The 20,158-nt window shown below is 49.6% G+C and overlaps 2 protein-coding genes across 2 annotated transcripts; one reads left to right on the plus strand and one right to left on the minus strand.

The window, feature by feature from the left end:
* Positions 1–873: 873 nt before the first annotated feature.
* On the minus strand, positions 874–3,376 carry ZBTB25 (zinc finger and BTB domain containing 25). Its single transcript, XM_009961705.2, has 2 exons — positions 3,204–3,376; positions 874–2,011 (listed from the first exon to the last, which is right to left on the minus strand). Exons 1-2 carry the CDS (start codon positions 3,374–3,376, stop codon positions 874–876), a joined length of 1,311 nt encoding a protein of 436 aa, XP_009960007.2.
* Positions 3,377–17,754: 14,378 nt separating this feature from the next.
* ZBTB1 (zinc finger and BTB domain containing 1) lies at positions 17,755–19,937 on the plus strand. Its single transcript, XM_009956307.2, has one exon. The coding sequence runs from the start codon at positions 17,755–17,757 to the stop codon at positions 19,888–19,890; it is 2,136 nt and encodes a 711-aa protein (XP_009954609.2). The 3' UTR covers positions 19,891–19,937.
* Positions 19,938–20,158: the final 221 nt, after the last annotated feature.

A 20,158-nucleotide genomic window follows, 5' to 3' on the forward strand; every position in this document is an offset into this window, starting at 1 on the left:
ATTTTCACTGAGAAAATCCATGTGTGGTAGTTAATCCTGTGAAGACTTAGGTTAGGATGTGCCTCCTCTCTGACAGGAGAGGATACTTTGCAGCTTTCATTCCTCCTTCCAGAGAAGATGGTCCCATAATGGGACGTGGTCCTAGAGTGGCACCAAAATTTGTTTCTGCTCAGGCAGAGCGGTTGATGAGGGAGGAATAGGAATAAGGAAAAATGCATGCAAACCCCTTGCGTCTAAAAGTAAATTTAAAAGATTGTACTGACGAGGACTCCAGGGCTTGTCAAAGTGAAGGTTGCCACCCCTACATCAACACCACCAATTCCCTTGAGAAGATCAGCCTTACGGCTCCCACATGTATTTATTTATGCAGAGATTTATTAACTGCAGTTACATAACACAAACTTCAGGATTCATCTCCTTGAGATATTTATTTTAATTAAAAACAAACTGTTTGGGAAACACAATACATATTTCCCTCTACATTTCCCTCCATCTAGTTTCAGAAGAGCAATTCTACGGGATACAAACAGTCCTAGGCACCACGCAGCGTATTCGACGGTGTTTAAACCTCACACCCAGCAATACAGTCTTAATTCTAGTAAAGCAGAGCAGAAGTAAGTTTACATTTACAAAAAATGTAATGGAGTTACATGGAGCTTCCAAGAAGGGCTTAGATGGGAATTAGCTTGAGTTTAAAAGTGAGAGAAGTAAAAAAGCAAGTACACAAAACGGAGTACGCAGCTCTTCACAGTTATCTCAGAGGTGACGGGAATGGTGGTTGAAGGAAATCAGCTGCAGAGAGCAGACGCTCACTAGGTGGAAAATGCCAAAATATCCAGAGTTTCAGCATCTGAAGGCTACACAGGGGGAGAACTACTCTACCAGGATCGTATCAACGCTTTCTTGGATGAGATCTGACTCCAGTATACATTCATCTAAGCGGTCTTGGGATAAACTGGAGCTCTTCCCCATGCTCTCGCTGTCACAGTAAGGATGAAACCTGGGGGTCGCAGGGCTCTCCAGCCGCTGGCAGCGGCTGTATTTGTGCTGTTTCCCTCTGTGCGTGTACATGTGCTCGAGCAGCTGGCTCTTCCGGAAAAACGTGCGGCCACAGATGGTGCAACTGATTTTTCTCTTTCTTGAGAAAGAAAAGTTACAGTTCAACTCCACTGGTTCGTGGTCCTTGGAGATGAGGGAGAGCTGGCCGATTTGCAGGGGTTCCAGGTCGCTGCAGCTCGGATGCTCCAGCTGGTGCTCGTCCTCCTTGAGGAGGAAGGCCCCGAGCCGGTGTCCATCCCCAGCCTCCCTGTCCTCCGCCAGAGGCTGCACCTCCCCCAGGTCGCTGCTCTCCAGGATGGAGGCCGGCACGCCGAACGGCAGCGAGCCCGAGACGTGGGTGTGCAAGTGCTGCCGCAGCCCCCCTCGGGAGTCGAAACGCTCCCCGCAGTAGTGACACAAGTGCACCCTGAGGCCGGCCTTAGCCAAGATAGGGCTCGCTACCTCCGGAGACGGAGGGGTGCAGCTCTGGGACACCACAGGCTCCGAGTCGCACCTCTCCTGCTTTATGGAGACCGAGAGCTTTGGGCGCTCTTCTGCCGGCTTGGTGAGAGCAGCGGGCTGAGCAGAGGGGCGAGCGACCTGCTGGTCCAGGGAGCTGTCGTCCAGGCCGATGGCCAGCGAGAGCTGCAGCTGCGGGTGATCGCTCTGGGCAGCAGGCCGGCTGCCCACCTTGGGCAGACTCTCCTTCGCTCCCAGGCGTTCCTTCGCTGATCTGTGTGTGGTTGAGATTTGGATGCCATACAAGTTTGAAGACTGGACCGGCTCTGGGGAGAACACTTGGTTCATCTCGATCGCGATATGGGAGAGGTGGTCTGCGTGGAGAAAGCGGATGCCCTCCTCCAGTCGGCTCTGGCTGACAGTCTGCTTTGGCCCTTTCCCGGTGTACATGATATGCAACAAGTAACTAAATATGTCAGGCTGGATGTCCGTAGGCTGAATCTTTATGCATTCGCTGAAACAAGACAGATGATTAAGTACATACGGGGCTCCACATTACAATCCTGATCCATTACCTGCCTGTTCATTAGTGCTGCTGTCTGTCGTTCGAGCGTGTGCGCTGCTGCCTGCCTCCCGGCTCACAGGCAGCCTCCCGGCCAAGCCCTGCAGAAGTGCATGTGCCCTGTTTGCACAGCAAAGTGCCCAAGCATGTATTATCCCTGTGATTACAAAGACCGTGCACAGAACCACAGCCAGGGACGGGGAGAGCGGCCAACCCCCGGTCACCCCATGACACACACCGCAGCGATGCCATGCAAGCTACCCATCACCAGTGTGTGCCACTCCAATAATATGAGGCAAAGAATATTTGTATGTTTAAGTAATAAATTCAGCTGCTGCTACTGTGTAATCTTTATGAGCTTTGCACTTAAGTGTCAGTAAACAACATCTATTGGAAAGGAAGCTAACTGATCTCGCTTCCAGACGAATCTGCGGCCAACGGCTAACGATTATCTTGCAAAGGTGCTGGGGGCCAGGACCCTCAAAAAGGCAAGGGAATGGAGAAGGGTTTAATCGACTACAAGCAGCAAGCTCCAGGTCAGAGGCGAGACTGGACCCTGGCACCGCCGTTGTTATACCTGCAGAACCACTCCTGACCCGGCTGGGTGAAGCATCTGAGCAACAGCTTGAAATAAACCGATGATCTCAGCCTTGGCCCTTATCTGCAAGAGTCTGAAGCGCAGAACTGCGATAAGGCTACAGCTTATTGATGGCTTCAAGCCCACGGATCCCGCTCGAAGGGACAGTCCCACCCAGCAAGCTTGCCTACAAGGCAATGCAAAGTAATGGACACGCTGCATATGGGCAGGAGGTACCTGGATATCTCCAGATTGCAAATCTGTGAGGTTCTCACTGCAGGAGGACTGGAGTACTTACATGTTTATTTTCTCTGGTCACACAGATGTCCCCTCTCCAAAATATGGGGCCTGATGTTGGTGCATGCTGACTAAGAGGGCGGTTTTAAAGGACAGCACATTCTGGACTGGGAATGTTTAGAGAACCAAGGCGTGCACTGGGTTAGGAAAATAATCTCAGGCCATCTACCATCCCCACTTACACTCTTTTAGACTTCAATACCTTTGGAAAGGAAAAAAAGTAAAAGTTGAGCAGAGTGGTTAAAAGGGAGGAGAGCTGTGTGTCCTTACCTCGTCTGATGAATAAATATCATCTTAAAATAGTTTGAAAAAGCAGCGAGCACCGCTCTGTGGGCTTTGAAGTAAACATCTCCAATGGCAACTGTGCAGTCACACAGAAAGCCAAACTCCCGCTGCATGTTCAGCTGCTGGAGGAGGAGGACGCTGTGGCCGGTCGCATCCATGGCGTGTGCCTGAGAGCAAGGGAACGAGATGTTCATCTCATGAAGAAATCACAGAGCTCCCGAAGCCTCCAGCGTGGGTTTCTCACCACTGAAATGCACAGAGCACAGCCTCGCAAAGCCTCTTCCCTCCTCCAGACCGTCCCCGCACCCCCAACTTAATAATTTCTCCCACGCCGGTGCCCAAACCCGCGTTCAACGAGCCCCAAAACCTATCCGGGGCTTCCCCACGTGCCGGCTACAAGCGGAGCCGTTTCTCCCACGGATTCCCGACGCTCCGTGGTGGGTCGGCACTAACTTTAAACCTCGCTCGCGTTTTCGCTCCGACCTGGGGTGGTGCTTTCTGCTGCACTGCTGCACCGCTCCCCAGCGCTCCCCAGCGCTCCCCGGGCCCGGAGCCGCCGCAGCGGCGGGGCGGGGGGCGGCGGGGGGCGGCGGGGCCGGCGAGCCGGGCGGCTGCGGCGCACAGAGAGAGCCCTGTGCCGCCCGACAAAGCCCCCATTGTGCCGGGCTGAGCCACCCGCCCCGCCTGCCCAGCGGCCCCTTCGCAAATAAATGCTGATATTTCCTATTGTTCCAGCTCAAAATTATTGCGCGGGCGCGGGGGGGGGGTGGGGGGTGGGGGTGGTGGAGTGGTGTGGTGAGGCGGCGGGCGCAGCCACCCTGGGGAGCGGAACCAGCGCCCTTCCCGCCCCGCCCGGCCCGGCCCGGCCCGGCCCCCCGCGGCTCCCCCCGCGCCCGCGCAGCCGCTTACCCCCGCGGAAGCGCAGCGCTGAGCCCCGCTCGGCATCGCCCGCCCCCGCTGCCAGCCCGGCGGATGGGGTGGGCGCTGCCCCCCCCCGCGCTTCCTGCCGCCGCCGCCGGGCCGGGCCGGGCCGAGCCGAGCCGAGCCGAGCCGAGCCGAGCCGAGCCGGGCTGGGCCGGGCCGGGCCGGGCCGGGCTGGCCGCCCCCGGAAAAAGTGAGCGCGGCGCCTCGCGCGGCTGCCGCGCGGCCCGGCGTTGGGGTGGGCGCGGCCGTGCGCGGCCGTAGCCTCTGAGGGAGGGACCGTGTTCAGGCCCCGGTGGGATTTTGGAGGGGGCAAGTCTGGGCTACCCGAGACCCCCCCCGTGGGCTGGGGGACTTGGGTTCTTAAATCACCCTGTGACAGAGCGTCGTCTGCGGAGGGCCTCAGCTCTTGGTGCAAGGGGTTTTGTTGTTTCGTTGGCTTTTTTAACAGAAAAAACTGCTGTTAACAGGCGCCTCCCGGGTCCGCCTGCTCGTGAAAATGGACGTGCAGATACGATCTGGCTTTTTCACCAATGTCTGCGGCCTGTCTCCTTAACCGCCGGTGGATCCCGCGGACGCACCATTTCCCTCTCAGGCCTCCTCCAACCTCTTATTAATTTTTAAACCAGGGGTTGTTTCGGACAAGAGCGGCCACGCTGGGTCAGGCCGAGGAGGGGTCACCGGCGGCCGTGCCACCCCCACCCTGGTCTCCCGGCCTCCGGAGGGACCTCCCGAGCCGCAGCCTGCGCTTTGGTGTTCAGTCCCATCTCTGAGGCGTCTTGCCCGTGAATTTTACCGAGTCGCTTTCTGAGCCTGTTTAAACTTCCAGGCCCTGCAGCTTCCTGCTGCCACCAGGCTGATTTGCTGTCCACAGGTTGTGTTTTGGCTGGAAAAGGCAGTGAAAATCGCTGTTTGTGTGCTTTCACCATGTTTTTGGTGCAGTTTCAGAGATCTATCACACCCACCTCCTCGGTGGCATCTGTCCTGGCTCAGGGCCTCTGCGGAAGACATTCGGTGCCTCAGATCATCCCCCCTTGGTTTTCTCTCAGTGTTTGATGCTTTGCAATTCATTTTCCTTCTGCATTCCCATAATAGCGATTTTTTTTATTGGGCTGTTCCCAAATCTTTAGGGCAAATAATGTGCCTGGCGCCCCAGAATCCAGCAGTTTATGGGGCTGTTTCCAGCGGTACCTCGAGGTGGCCTGAGCCTGGGCGGAGGATGGAGACGGGCTGAGAGAAGATGAAGCGTAGGCTCCGAAGCCTTTTGCTCCATGCAGTGTTTGCTGCTTACCCCAGTGACCAGTACAGCTTTCCCTTTTCCATTCCTCTATGTTTTATTTCTTCTATTTCAAATAAAAAGCTCACAGGGCTTGGGGACCATCTTTCTGTCCTGTGTTTGCGCAGCAGCAGGATTGAGAGTTGATGGAGCTATAGTCCTGCCGCTCCTGTAAATGCTGGTAGCTGCTTTTCTTCCCTAAAACGGTTGGCAGTAGGTGGCTCAAGGTTTTGTACTCCATTCTGGGTTATTTAACATATTTATTAACCCACGTACAGAATGAGTCACTATTTGCAGATGGCATGTTATTTATTTAAATGATTAATTATTTACACGCTATTTAGGTTGACTCTAGTCCAAAGAGGATTTTGAAGAGCTTCAGAGAAACTGAAGCCAAAATGGTGGAAGCGATAATGAGAAATTAAATTTGCTGTTTCGCTATAAAACAGGAGATGATATCATATGCCCCTGCAGGTATAAAGCGATACGGCCTATGCCAATGGGTCAAAAAAGAGAGCAGGGCATAATCACAGCTATCTTCATGAGTGCTTCTGCTCGCTCCTCCTCTGTGGCCAGAAAGAGATAATAAAAATCATAAATTAGAAAGGCAAGTGTGGCGGGAAGGCACCGAGAGAATGGGGCCTGTGAAAAAAGGGGACTGCCTTGTGCCCCATCTTACCGGAGGTGGCAGAAGCTCCCAGCATGACACACGTGGGAGGGCTGGGACGGAACGAGAGGCTGCACAAGCCCCGCATGGGCGCCCTTTGCTTGTGCTGCCCTGAGATGTGGAAGGAGCTGGAGAGAAAAAGACCCCTGAACCATGAGAAAACCAACTTTTCAGTGTGATTTGAAAACCACGACCGTGTCGGCTTACGGAGGACCATTTATTTAACTTCCTATAAAACAGGAAAACCTACAAAGGAGTTGGACGGCGGGGGTCCCTCCAGCTTTCGTGGGGGCTGGTGCCTTACAGCCACGGAGGTTTTTTTTTTTCCTGCGGCGCTGCTACAGGCATCACACCCCTGCACCAAAGGCTGCAGCGTAGTGAGGGGGCAAACGAGGGGATTTTTTTGGAGACACATTTTGAAAGCTCCTCTTTTATTCCATAGGGGTTAGAAAATCCCCAGACAGACCCAGGAGGAAGGGGTGATGTCCCGTTTGGAAATTAGGGTTCTATTAGTGGGGTTTGTCCTGTTTGCTTTCACAGTGGAGGGATGCTTCAGGAAAACCTTGGGGGTCATTGAAGCAGGGATCGATGCTGGTACATTTTAACATTGTGGCATTTTATTTTGTTGGGGGTTTTTTGTTACTTTTGTCATTTTCAAATTTGTAATCAAATCTTTTACCTTTGCTACAACTAAATTTTCCTTTTGGCTTGTCTGGAGCTAACAGGGATCTTGGACAGTTGCAGCAAACATAAACCCAACAGTATTTCTAGCAACTGTGTCCGAATGAAGGAGCTGTGCAGAGTAAACACTTGCAACGCTTGTGCTGAATGACAAATGTCACGTTGGGGGTGGAAAAGTGAAGTGGCAAGACCAGGAGGAAAGCCTGACCTGGCTAGTGTTTTCTTGCTGCCCTGTGGCAGGTAGCAGAGGGGCCACCACCAGCTTCAGGAAATCTTGTTTGCTTACAGGGGCCAGTTCAAGAGGAGCTGGACGTTGTTAGACAGGAGAGGTCCAGAGAGCGATGGGCAGAGGGCCTGGGAAATCTCCTAGAAAGATTAAAAAAAAAAAAAAAACCCACAAAAACAAACCGAAAACCTGCTGTCCTCGGGATCTGTGATAAAGCATGGCAGTGGCTGCCAGCCCCTGCGCTCCCTGCATCCCCGTAGAACTCCAGGAGGGAAGGCGGTGATATTAACGCGTGGAATTGCAGCAAAAAGGAAATACTTTCTCGTGCAACTTGCAGTTGTTTTTCTTGCAACTTGCAATTGAACTGTCAGAGGCAGGAAGCTGTAAGGCAGCGGCTGCAAAACTCAAACACTGGGCATCCCCATGGGTAACCAAGACCCCCTCCGTTAGCACCAGTCACGGCTGGTTTGGGGAAAAGGGACGAGACACCCCGTTCCGTGGGGCCAGACCCGATGAGGGGGGAAGGGGTGAATGGAAATCCGGGAGCGGAGCGGGACGGGACAGCCCGGCAGCGAGGGTCCCGGGTGGGCGATGTCCCCCTCTGCGCGCCGAGGGGGCTTCGCCGGGAGAGGGAGGGGGGGTGTGTGTGTGTGCAGCCGAGGGGCCGGGCTTGCTGCACATGAGGAGGGGGCGCCGGCAGCGCCAGCCCGGGCCGTGCCGCCGCGGCCCCGCCGCCTCCCCGGCGGCATGGGAGGAGAGGGGAGCGCGGCAGGGAGCCGCCCGCCGGGCCCCGGCATTGGCGGCGGCGCAGCAGCGCTGGCAGCGGCGGGGCCGGGAGCCGCCGGCCGCCGAGGGGAGGGGTCCGGCTCCGTGCGGTCGCGGCGGAGCCGGCGCTGCGGCAGCAGCAGGCGCGGCGGGGCGGAAGTCCTTTGTTGCAGCCGCGGCCCCAGCAGCAGCAGCAGCAGCAGCACCGGCGGCGGCGGCGGGAGCGGCGCGGGCAGCTCCCCCTCGGCGGCTGCCGCCTCTCTCCGCGCCGCGGGTAAGCGGGGCTGCGCGCCCCTCCGGGCGCTGGTTGGGGAGGGGGGGGGGGGGGGGCTGGGAGGCGGTGCGCGGCGCGGCGGCCGCAGCTCCGCCGGCGGCGGGAGGTGGGAAGTGCCGAGCGGCGCCGGCCGCGGCATGGCCCGGCGCGGCGCGGCATGGCCCGCCATAGTGGCGCGGGGGGAGCGGCGCTGCCAGGTAGGGGCTTTCCAGCCGCGGCCGGTCGCTGGCGAGCGGCCGCTGCGGTGACCTTGCGCCCGGCGGCCTGGCGCGGTACGGCGCGGGGAGGCGCCGCCCGGGCTACGCGGGGGCCGAGCGGCGGCGGCGGCGGGAGCGGCGCGGTTGTGGCGGGGCGCTGCGCGGGGGCCGCGCTCCACCTGCGGGGCGGGCGGCGGCGGCGGGGCCCTGCGGAAGCGGGCGCGGGGCGGGCGGGGGGATGCGGCGCCGCTCGGCGGGGCGCCGGCGCTGAAAAACGAGAAACGGCCTAGGGAGGTGCAGAGGCGTGAGGCGAGGAAGGGCAGCGCGGTGCCCTATTTACCGTGGGGCTCGAAGCCACGTTAAACATCCCGAGTGCCGTTATCGCCGCCTAGCCCCGGCCCCCCCGCCAGCAGGGCAGCGGATCCGAGCGCTGCGTTCTCTCTCTTTTTTTTTTTTTTTTCCTTACCAAAAAAACCAAACCAAACCCCAAAACTTCGAGTGAGTTGCGGTAGTTTAGCGAAGAGCTGAGCTGCAGCCTGGAGGGAATGCTCCACCCTGCCAGGCGGGAGACTTGGGTTTCACTCGGGGCTGGCAGGGGACAGGATCGCCTTGGAGGCGGCTGGAAAGGAAGGGGAATAGTTTTGTCACACAAAAACAAGCCCTGTGTTGCTCTGGGAGCGGTGTTGAAAGTCTCGTTCTTCAAAGGACTCCACTTTTCTTCTCGGACAGAAAAGGTAGCAAAAAAAAAAGTAGAGGAAAGGGGACCGAAAACGCTGCGGGTTTCGTGCTGGTATTTTATTCCTTTCTGTTTTTCAGGACTTTTTGTAACTCAGATTCTCAAGTTGGGCCTATTTGTCGGCTGATAGATGGGTGCCAGCTCCTCTTGACACGTAGGCATTGGTAAACGGGTAGCATGGTTTGGATCCTGTTTAATGTTCGGATATTTACTGCCAGATTATGTCATTTGCTCTCATTATTTCGCTTGCAGTAGGGTATCACAAGGTACAGCACATACTGTAAAACTATCCGGGGCTGCAACAGTGTGGTGTTCCTTAGGCATTTAATTACATTAAACAAACATTCCTTTAATTAAAGGTGTTTGTTTAACATTCCTCATTACAGCTCTTGGAAAAACCCACACAGCCGCTGTGAGCAGGGGGGATGCGGGCTTCTCATTTTTACCGAATTACAACTTAAGCTTTCATGGCGAGCGGGGGAGAGGTGTTGAGACCATATGGCCGTGGGGAAAACCGGCCAAACGCGAACGGTTGGAGCGCTGGCAGAGATTTTCCTAGGCAGCAGCATAGCCAGTTGACATGATTGTGAAGAGATTTTTGGATGGCTGTCCAGAAAACCTGAAGAGTAACAAGTCATATTAGTTGCACTGTGCTGCTGTTTGAGGTAGCAGGGACCAGCAGGCACTGGGGGGGTGGGGGGTGCATGGATGAGGGATGGCTGCGGGAGGATGTAGGTAATGAAGACGTGGGTTGGTGCTGTGTAGGAAGCTCGGGGAAGTAATAGAAGCCCCTTCTTCCTGATAGCTGGAAAGTTTTGTGTGGAATAAGATCACAGGCTTAACAGATGCTTCAGCTCTGCTTGCACAAGTCTTTTCTTCATCGGACTAAACCAGTGTTATCGCTGGCACAGGAATTTGCAGCAATTACATTGAGAGTGCTCATACCAACCAGAAATTTGGGGTTTCAGATGCTTTCTTACTTGAATGTGTGAGGTTAATTGCTGCTTTCACGGATTTCCGTTGTTGCTGGCAGTGGAGAGCCCTGAAAGTCCAGGATGGACAAAGCCTTAGTAGTTACATACCTGCTCTATGGAAACAAAATAGCTGCTCAGAATTCAGATAATGAAAGTTTCATGGTAAAAATCCCGGTGTCCTTTCTCTTAGTTGTCACAGCTGGACTTCTAGCTAGAGTCCTTCCGGGTCCCACACGCGCACATCGTGAGAAGCCCCGTGCGCAGTTTTCAGTTTGACCAGTGGTTCCCCAGCGGTTGGGTTGTCCTGCCCTGCCTCTGCTTGGGCACGGTAAACACCGTCACCCAAAGAGTTCTGCTGCAGACACAGTGTGTGGGCACAACAGCTGACATAATTTGCATGAAGACCATTTATATCCTCAAATTTGTCTGGTGATTTTTTCTTTCTGCATGTTGTGCCATTGCAAAACTCTCTAGAATTAGCTGGCTGTTGCCTTTTTTCCTGTATTAAACCTGCTTCATTGGATGGAGACCTTAGCAGCTTTTTTTTTCTTTTTTTAATGTGCTGTGAAGCATTTAAGACCAGAAGGAGTCAAGAAAATCTGAAGTCTGACCTGTGTGTCACACTTTACCGTGCTTCATTTGTCTGCATCTGGCAAGTTGTTATGCCAAAGTACGACTTGTATTTAGCTAAGGATGCTTTCCTGGCATCGTGGCAGGAAGGATCACAAGATCCAAGGCACATGGATCTTCATTTGAGGGTCTCAAGAGGTAGCTAAACCACCAAGATGCCTCTTGAAGTTGAAAGTTTGGGTAACTTGGAGAGCCTAGATCAAAAGACTCATCTTTCTCCTACAAGGCGTAAATGGGGTGTCATAATTTTTTTCCCCACTAATTGTTTCTTTTAAACATATCATTACCGTGTTGCCTGACAACTTTTTACAACTGGAAAGGTGTCAGATAAAAGATAACTGTGACTTTCTCGAGTAATGCTTTGTGGCTAGCAAGTTACTTAAGAAGATGGCATAAACTCTCTCTAGTACTTACACTCCATAGATCTGGTGTAGAGTTGTCTGAAGTTGGGATGGGGCTTGAGTGCAAACTCTGTTTTCTTAATTTATTCACTCATGCTTTTCTGCCACCTTACTGCTTGTCTTTTGAGAAGTGTTCTTACCTAAGAACATGTAATACATCTTAACTAAGTCTCTATTAGCAGCTGAGAATCATAAGTTGCTGAATTTTGACGGCTGTTTCTCATTTGCGGACATGGACACTGAATTAGCGGAGAACTGCCCGCTGAAGAGGGATCAAGTGGCTCTGACAGCTCATGGTTGGGGACTTTGTAGCATCTTACCTTTCCCTGGGTGAGATCTAGCCCAGGTGTCAGCTGAAACTTGTTTCTATACGTTGGTCACAAGTCTGTTTAAAATTAGTTGATTCAGCCATCAGGATGTGTCTGAAGATGGATTGGAAACGGCTTCACAACTAGCACACCTGAAGGCAGCTGATTGGGAGGAGGATAAATTATACTTTCAGTCCTTCGTAGCCTGAATAATGATGCTTAATTAGATTTTCCCTGGCAGTACATGGAATTCCCATAATTTTTTAAATTTATGGTCAGGGCTATGCTTGCAATGCAACCTGCATCTTATCCACACCTGCTGTTGTGGTGGATGGTGGTCACCTGGCTCCAAGTTCTTCACCGTTTTTTCAGTTTTTGTGTAAACTGAGGCACCTTATTGGACTGTACAGCACCACAGCAATCTCAGTGGCTTCCTCTTGAGTATGTCTAGATAAAAGTTGTAGCCTGTCGACAGCTCTGTGGTCAGTGCACTAGCCAAACACCTAAGTTTCTCAGGCATCACATGGAGAATTTAGACATGTTGTGTAGGATTTTGTCCTCAGCATCTAGATGCTGTCATTTAGGAATCCACATTCTTTGGTGGATCTGACCCACAGAGGCAAAATAACTCTTCAGGGAGGAGAGTTCTTGGGAACCCACGCCAGGGTGGGATACACTGTCAGACTGCAATGGGGAATTTGCTTTCTGCTGCCCACGCGCTTGTTTCTGTGGATAACTGGGCGTTGTTTTCTTGAGGTTTCCCAGTCTCATTTTCTATTAGCACCAAATTCTCCACTCATTTATTATACTTTTGTCCAGCCTGCTCTTGGTTTCCAAAGAAAAGCAGCCAGTAACTAAGCATATAAGTACTCTGTTTTTGCCTGCTCAGCAGTGGAAATGCTGGGTTTTGAAAACCACCTACTAATTTTAGGAGCCAAAAGGCTCCTAAATTTTGAACCTTGTGGTACGTCTTTTTTAAAGACAGAGAAGTTAGCAAAAGAACTTTACCAGTTCTTTGCTTGAGGACTTTTTTTATTTGTTAGTTTTAAAACATCTCATAAAATTTTAAATGTGAGGAAATGACAAAAAGCATGGAGCTATAGTAAATACCTGATCTTTCTTGTTAGCAGACTTATAAACAACATATTTTTTAGTGTAATAATGCAACTTACCTTGTTCATGGTAACATCAGAATAGTAATAGTATCTGAGTGGTGACTCAAAAGAAAAGAACAAATCTGGTGGCAGACAGCTTGAATCAAAGCGTGGCAGTGTAAAAACAATCATTTACGAGGAAAATAAAATGCATATGGAGACTTTGAGTTTGTAAATCAGAGTGAAATTACCTGACTCAAGTATCTTCACTTTCTGTTTTCATCTCAGATGCTTTTTTAACTCATTTTTTCAGAACACCTCTGCATCGTTCAGTATTGCTTACAGTGTGACAGCCTGTTGCTGTGTTTACTGCACAAGTCGGTCTTTGCTGAAGATGAAGTTACTTGCGTTCCTCATTGGCTTTCCTGTGATGTTTGTAATGACAGTATTTGGGTGTTGCACAAAGGCAGTGTGCTAGTCTGTCGGGCAAGTGGCTGGCATTTCTCCTGTTTTTGAAATAGAAAAGAGACAGGGAGGATCAGAAATACTTAAGAATTTTGGATAGACAAACTTGCCTGCATAGAGCTTTAATTTTCCAAGATGCTTGGTGATTAGGACATACAGAGGATAGCTCCCGTTGGCCTCAGTTGCTGCCGACAGTGGTGTTTCTCTGTGTGAAGAAATTGGACATCCAAAAAATGCAAGCCAGACTCACAGAAAAAAAAAAGGTTGAAATGACCTGTCCTGGCACTGACGGTGATGGGATGCTGTCTCCAAGGCAGTGTTCGTTGCTGTGAGATTCTCCTTTTTGTCCCCTGGCCTCGTTCACTTCACATCCTCCAAACACTGTGCCAAATGAGGAGGGATCTTGTGTTGTTGCTGCTCAGATCCATCCCTGGACAGATCCAGAGGATGCACTGGGTAAGGAAGGGAGCCTTTGGTAAGGGGAGGGCTGGAAGACTACTACAATAAATACATAAATGGCAGCTGAATTAATCTTGCATTAATTATGGCACTGCTCGTGAGTATGCTTAACTTTGAAACGTTGGGTTTTCTGTAAAAAGGACCTGTTTTTATTGTAATGCCTGCTTTTTTTCCAAAGCAAACTGCAAAAATAGTTTGTAGCATTGAACCACCCACATGGGTAATAAATGCAGATCTCTGCCATTTTAGCAACTAAAGTAACAAAATAATGGTAAATGATCATTTTCTGAGAGCTCGCTCTTGGTGGGAGGGAGTTTGTCAGCAAGCCCTTGATAATTGCGGATGGCAAAGGCGTGTCAGAATTGGGAATTCGGGGTTCACTTCCAGCTCTGACGTATTCCTCAGCAAAAGCATGTCTGTCTTTTTTACCGCTTCTGCCCTAGCCCCTGCAATTTGGCTCTGCCCAGCCCCTTGCTCAAGTACCTTCCCCTCCACCATTTAGACCCTCATTGCATCCATTTTTAATTCCCACTGCTGCTTCCTAATCCCAGTCCCCTCCTCTCGGCTCAGCCCTCCACTCCCAGCCTGCCTCTCCCTGCCCTCCTGATTTCCAGAGGTTTTCCCTCCCTTACAGTTCCCAATCTCCCTGTGTTTTTTCGCTGAGTCCGCTCCTGGGTCTGGCTCTCATCAGCCAGAACTGGGCATCTTTTCCATCCAGCTGCCAGGAGAGATGCTAAAACCCAGCGGCGAGTTGTGGTGTGGAGCGATCTCCAGCAGACCCTGCTGCCCGTTTGTGACTTTGCGGAGGTGGCATGTAGAATCATAGAACGGGTTGGGTTGGAAGGGACCTTTAAAGGTCACCTAGTCCAGCCCCCCTGCCATCAGCAGGGACACCTTCAACGAGATCAGGTTACTCAGAGCCCCGTCCAACCTGACCTTGAATGTTTCCAGGGATGGGGCATCTACCACCTCTCTGGGCAACATGTTCCAGTGTTTCACCGCCCTCATCATAAAAAAATTCTGTTGTATATCTAGCCTGAATCTACCCTCTTGTGGTTTAAAACCATGGCAGAGCTCTGAAAGGGGGTTTTCACCCCGGGTGGGATGGCGCAGGCAGGGCCCTATCTACAAAGGAGCTGCAGGAGGGTGAAATGTTCTCAGCGAGGCTGTAACCTGAGATTTTAGTAACTGACAAAAGTCTTAAGTGTGAACAAACTGATAATTTTTATCTTCCTCTATCTGCCAAATTCAGGCAGTTATTTATATCGTGACAACATATCCAAGACATAGCACTTTCTCCCATATGAAGTCTCTCTTCAAAGATTTTGGAAGATAACCTTTTTTTTTGTTTTTAAAAGAAAAAGTAAGAATTTACATATATGAAAGCTTTTCCTTAGTCTCATTTTTGGAACTGTTTTGGCTGAAATTCTCTGTGGAGGGGGGAAAAAAAAATCAGTCCAAGGCAGGCGATGCAGAAAGAAAGTTTTGCCTTTGCTGGTTGAAATGTATCAAAGTTTTAAATAGCCCAACACAGGCTTTCGCAGTGGGAAGTGTTGGCAGCTGTAAATATATAGTTACACGCAGCAGGTTAATACAGCATCCAGGGGGAGGATGGCAGTGCTTTCATTAACATAAATAACTTCAGACAGGCTCTGGTTTAATGCCTGTGTGTAGTGCCACCATGATAGAGGCCAGGTACATATCTGAGCGCCTTGGCATCCTGGTCAAGTGACCTCATGCTTCGTCTGTTTTTTTCTCAGAGCAAGTGACAGGAGGTAGGCATTGCCAGTGGGTCGTTGTTGTGTGTCAGGAGAGTGCTGAAAGCTCTGCAAGAGCTCACCTGTCAACAGAGGAAATGTACTTCGCCTTTTTCAGAAGGAAACTTAGAAACGGTGTGCTGTCACGCCAGTGCCTGCCAGATCGTTCCCGCTGTGTGGAAATGCCCTGGTCTGTGGGTGTTTGCAGATAGTTCGTGACCACCTTTTTGGTACAGGCTTGCTGCTTGTACTGCTCTTCTGCTGTTGGGAGATACGATGGAGTACTTTTAGTGTACAAAAGAAATTCTAAATGAAAAAAATTAAAACTTGCCACTTCATGAGGATGAGATTAAAACCAGCTGTCCTCAGCCTTTCCTTGTCTTGATGGCAGTTCACAGCAAGAGGCCAGTAGTGCCTTAGACTTCATCTTCTCACTTTTGTGTTGGTTTTCATTCTTATAATGTGGAAGTTGAAGACATTGCTTTGTCATCATGCAGATGTTGTTCTTGATACCATATACTGAATTATATTTAAGTATTTAATGAATTACCTCAAATCCAAAACACGTTAGCACTTGGAAGAATATGAAGTGCTTTTTTGTTATTACTTGATGTTGAGAGCTTTGCTGTTTTTCCCAGAAACATCTGAACACACCCAGTGACTTAGACAATAATCCATCTTCTGTAGAAAAGACATGAAGTTGTTTCAGAGATTCTCCTACTTTCAAAGCTACCCTTTTGAGAGTTAGTAAGAAAGCCGTTAAATGAATTTCGTGCAGTGAGTTGTATTTCTGCAGCGGACATCGCTGGGCGAAACTGGTCAGAGAATTACTATGGCAGAGTGCTCACCTTGAGTTTTGGGTTTGGAGGACTGGGTTGAGAGGAGAGGAGCAGCTGCCATCCAGATGCTCATCATCAGTGTAGTTCAACCCGCATCTCAAGGTTCCCGTTGCCAGACAAGGTCTTGTGCTGGTGGTGATCCATAAGCACAGCTATATGAATTGGCAGTAGGGAATATTGCTGGGCGGGGTGAGCCTGTGTCTTGAGAGCTTGAATGCGTTTCTTCCATGGCAGTGCTTCATGGAATGAAGAACAGTGACTTGAACATTAGGTTTGCTACTTAACAAGCCAGGCAATGCCTACGACTTGTGAATTCAGCACTAATTGTGGAATTTAATTTCTCCACCCATTTCCTAGTCTCTAGGAGATGTAAGCTGTCAGGGGAATAAGAAGAAATAGGGAGCGTTTTTTGTGTATTTTATTTAAATTTTGGGTGGTTGAAAGAATGGTTGCAACTCAATCCATGCATTTAATTGAGTCATAAACCGCCATTTAACGTATGTTATTTGCTAGCTCGTACTTTATTTGTACAAATCTCTAACAGTTATTTGCATTGTTTGCAATAACCTTTCAAAATGTTAAGAAGGCTCATTATTGCTTTAGGTTTTTCATTTCAGTTAGGGCGTTCTTTATACCTTCTGTTGGTTTCTCACCCCCTTCCCTGTGCAGTTAGTACAGATTATGTATCTCAGTAAAGGTTTTCCAAAGTGAGTAGTGAGTAGCTGTTGGATCTGGCCATACTTGGTTAAGTTTATCTTTGGTAAATCAATCTGTGTACAGTACATTTCTTCTGGATGTTTTTGTTAACCTAAACTAGTATGTTTTCTTCCTCTTTCCTCTTGAGGACAAATTAGTCCTTTAATTTACAGCAACCCTCAGCACTCTCAGACCTTTCCCTCTAGTCTTTGTCAAGGCTTCGTTTCACTGTGGCTCCACCTCTGGCTTGCTAGCTTTCGCAGCTCTCCGCTGCTGAGTTTTTCTTTGTCTGGTCTCCCGTCTACATGTTTTGGTTATATTACAGGCCTCTGAAGGAGTGGTTTTGCGAGCAGTTGGAGGCACGGCGTGCACCACTTCCTGCCTGTCTGCAGTCCGCGTGGCTGTCACGCAGCTAGCCTGGTCACCAGCTGCAGCGGGCTCGTACGTGGGACGCGCCGTCACAGCCCGGCTGCCCTGTGCTTCTGAGCTTGCAGTTCCTGGTTTGCAAGATGCCTTGCAGATAAGATTGAGACTGTCCCTGAGCTGCCCTGAAGAGCAAAAAGTGTGTGAATGTAGCTCGTGTGGATGCTCCACTGATGCATCTTCTCAGTTTCCTTTAATGGGGAGGGAGAGACCAGTCTGAGCCTGGCCTGGTGTCCAGTATGTGTTGCGTCATGTGTCCGTTGGACTGACAGGTGAACAAGGCAAGTTGAGACTGAAGAGTGGTTTCTTACACTCAGCTTACCTTGTATAGGTGGTGTCCTGGGGCCATCTTACAGAAGTCTACGCTGTGAACTTTTTGAAGTTCTGCATTCAGAATTCATATCTGAAAATCTTGGCTGTAGGACTTTGAGATACATTTGCTAATTTATATTCCGGCAGCGTTGCTCTGATTGACATGTGTGGTGGTTATGTTTATTAGTTTACTAGTGTTGTAAGTCTAGTGGTGAGAACATGGAATTATGGATGTTTTCACTGGCATCAATATTCGTCAGTAGTTACAGCAAAGATCTCCAGACAGGAAGCTGTACCACCAACAGTGTGAGAATAGGAAGATCTAGAGAGGAAAAAGATCGCAGTTCCTCTGTACCTTTAAGTAGGTTTTGCTTTTTGTGCTCGTGATTTAACAGATGTCTTCTTCTTTATGCAGGGCTATAATTGAAATACAAGATGGCAAGAACCAGCCACAGCAACTATGTCCTTCAGCAGCTAAACAACCAAAGAGAGTGGGGCTTTCTGTGCGACTGCTGTATCGCTATCGATGATATTTATTTTCAAGCACATAAAGCAGTCCTTGCTGCTTGCAGCTCCTATTTTAGGATGTTTTTTATGAACCATCAACACACTACAGCCCAGCTGAATCTGAGCAACATGAAGATTAGCGCCGAGTGCTTTGATCTGATTTTACAGTTCATGTATTTAGGAAAAATTATGACAGCCCCTGCCAATTTCGAGCAATTTAAAGTGGCCATGAACTATTTACAGCTGTACAATGTACCTGAATGCCTAGAAGATATACAGGATACGGACTCATCTAGTTTAAAATGTTCATCTTCTGCTTCTAGCACCCAGAATAGTAAAATGATATTTGGCGTGAGAATGTATGAAGACACACTTGCTAGAAATGGCAGCGAAGCAAACAGGTGGGGCATGGAGCCGCCAAGTTCGACAGTAAATACATCCCATAACAAAGAGCCTGATGAGGAAGCTTTGCAGCTAAGCAGCTTCCCCGAACAACTGTTTGATGTCTGCAAAAAAAGCACCACGTCCAAATTCTCTCACACAAAAGAGCGTGTGTCCCACTCACGCCGTTTTGGAAGAAGCTTCACCTGCGATAGCTGCGGGTTTAGTTTTAGCTGTGAAAAGCTACTGGATGAGCACGTGTTAACGTGCACTAACAGGCATTCCTACCAAAGTGCCAGGTACTACGGTGCTGAAAAAATAGACTTTAATGAAAAGGACTCTACTTCTAAAATAATCTCCGCACAAACAGAAAAATACAAGGGGGACTCGAACCAAGCTGTGGATGATTCTTCGTCTCCTGTGTCAAACGTCACGAGCAGAAAAAGCAGCACGGTTGCCTCCGAGACGTCCGGTGAAGAAGGAAGTAGAGCCTCTGAGAGGAAGAGGATTATCATCAAGATGGAACCAGAGGACAATCCTGCAGACGAGCTGAAGGATTTTAATATTATTAAGGTGACAGATAAAGACTGCAATGAGTCTTCCGACAATGATGACCTAGATGATGAACAGGAAGAGCCGCTGTACAGATACTATGTCGAGGAAGAGATCAGAGAGAAGAGAAGTGCTCGGAAGACTTTAAAACCCCGTTTATCTATGGATGAGGATGAAAGAAAGTGTTTGAAAAGTCCACGGCACCTTAACAGGAAGGCTCCTTCAGTGCAGGAAGACGTGGAGAATGCTCCCTGTGAACTTTGTGGGCTAACAATCACCGAGGAAGACTTGTCCTCTCATTATTTATCCAAACACATAGAAAATATATGTGCTTGTGGCAAGTGTGGTCAAATACTGGTCAAAGGCAAACAGTTACAGGATCACGCGCAGACCTGTGGAGAACCCCAGGATCTGACCATGAATGGTATCAGAAATTCTGAGGAGAAAATGGACTTAGAAGAAAACCCGGAGGAGCAGTCGGAAATAAGGGACATGATGTTTGCAGAGATGCTAGAGGACTTCAGGGACAGTCACTTCCAAATGAACAGCCTTCAAAAAAAACAGTTATACAAGCATTCTGCCTGTCCTTTCCGATGCCCTAATTGCGGTCAGCGTTTTGAAACAGAAAACCTAGTGGTTGAACATATGTCAAACTGCCTGGAGCAAGATCTGTTCAAGAACTCCATGATGGAAGAGAACGAGAGGGATCACAGACGTAAGCATTTCTGCAATCTTTGTGGGAAAGGATTTTATCAGCGTTGCCACTTGCGGGAACACTATACCGTTCATACCAAGGAAAAACAGTTTGTTTGTCAGACATGTGGGAAGCAGTTCTTAAGAGAGCGCCAGTTGCGGCTCCACAATGATATGCACAAAGGCATGGCCAGGTATGTCTGTTCCATTTGTGATCAAGGAAACTTCCGAAAACATGACCATGTACGGCATATGATATCTCACTTATCAGCTGGAGAGACTATATGCCAGGTCTGCTTTCAGATATTCCCAAATAATGAGCAACTGGAGCAGCACATGGATGTTCATCTCTATACATGTGGAGTATGTGGAGCAAAGTTTAATTTGAGGAAAGATATGAGATCTCACTATAATGCCAAGCATTTGAAAAGAACATAAGCGTAAACATACTGTTAAAGCATTAAGTTGGCAGCAGAGAGAACACCAAAGCAAGGCATACAGTATAGTAGACAAAAATTGAGGAGAAAAAAAAAAGTCTCTTTTTTTATTATTTTTTTTAAGACCCTCCTAACCATAGGTGTCTATTTAGGCTCATTAAGTATATAGCTTTGAAAAGCATCATGTGTTTAATTATTACATTTTCACTGTTTCCTAATATCAGTTTCTGTTCTTAATTTTATTGTTTTACTAAGTAGATATACAAATC

Source organism: Leptosomus discolor, chromosome 3 (assembly GCF_034619465.1).
Source record: "Leptosomus discolor isolate bLepDis1 chromosome 3, bLepDis1.hap2, whole genome shotgun sequence".
Lineage (NCBI taxonomy): Eukaryota > Metazoa > Chordata > Aves > Leptosomiformes > Leptosomidae > Leptosomus > Leptosomus discolor.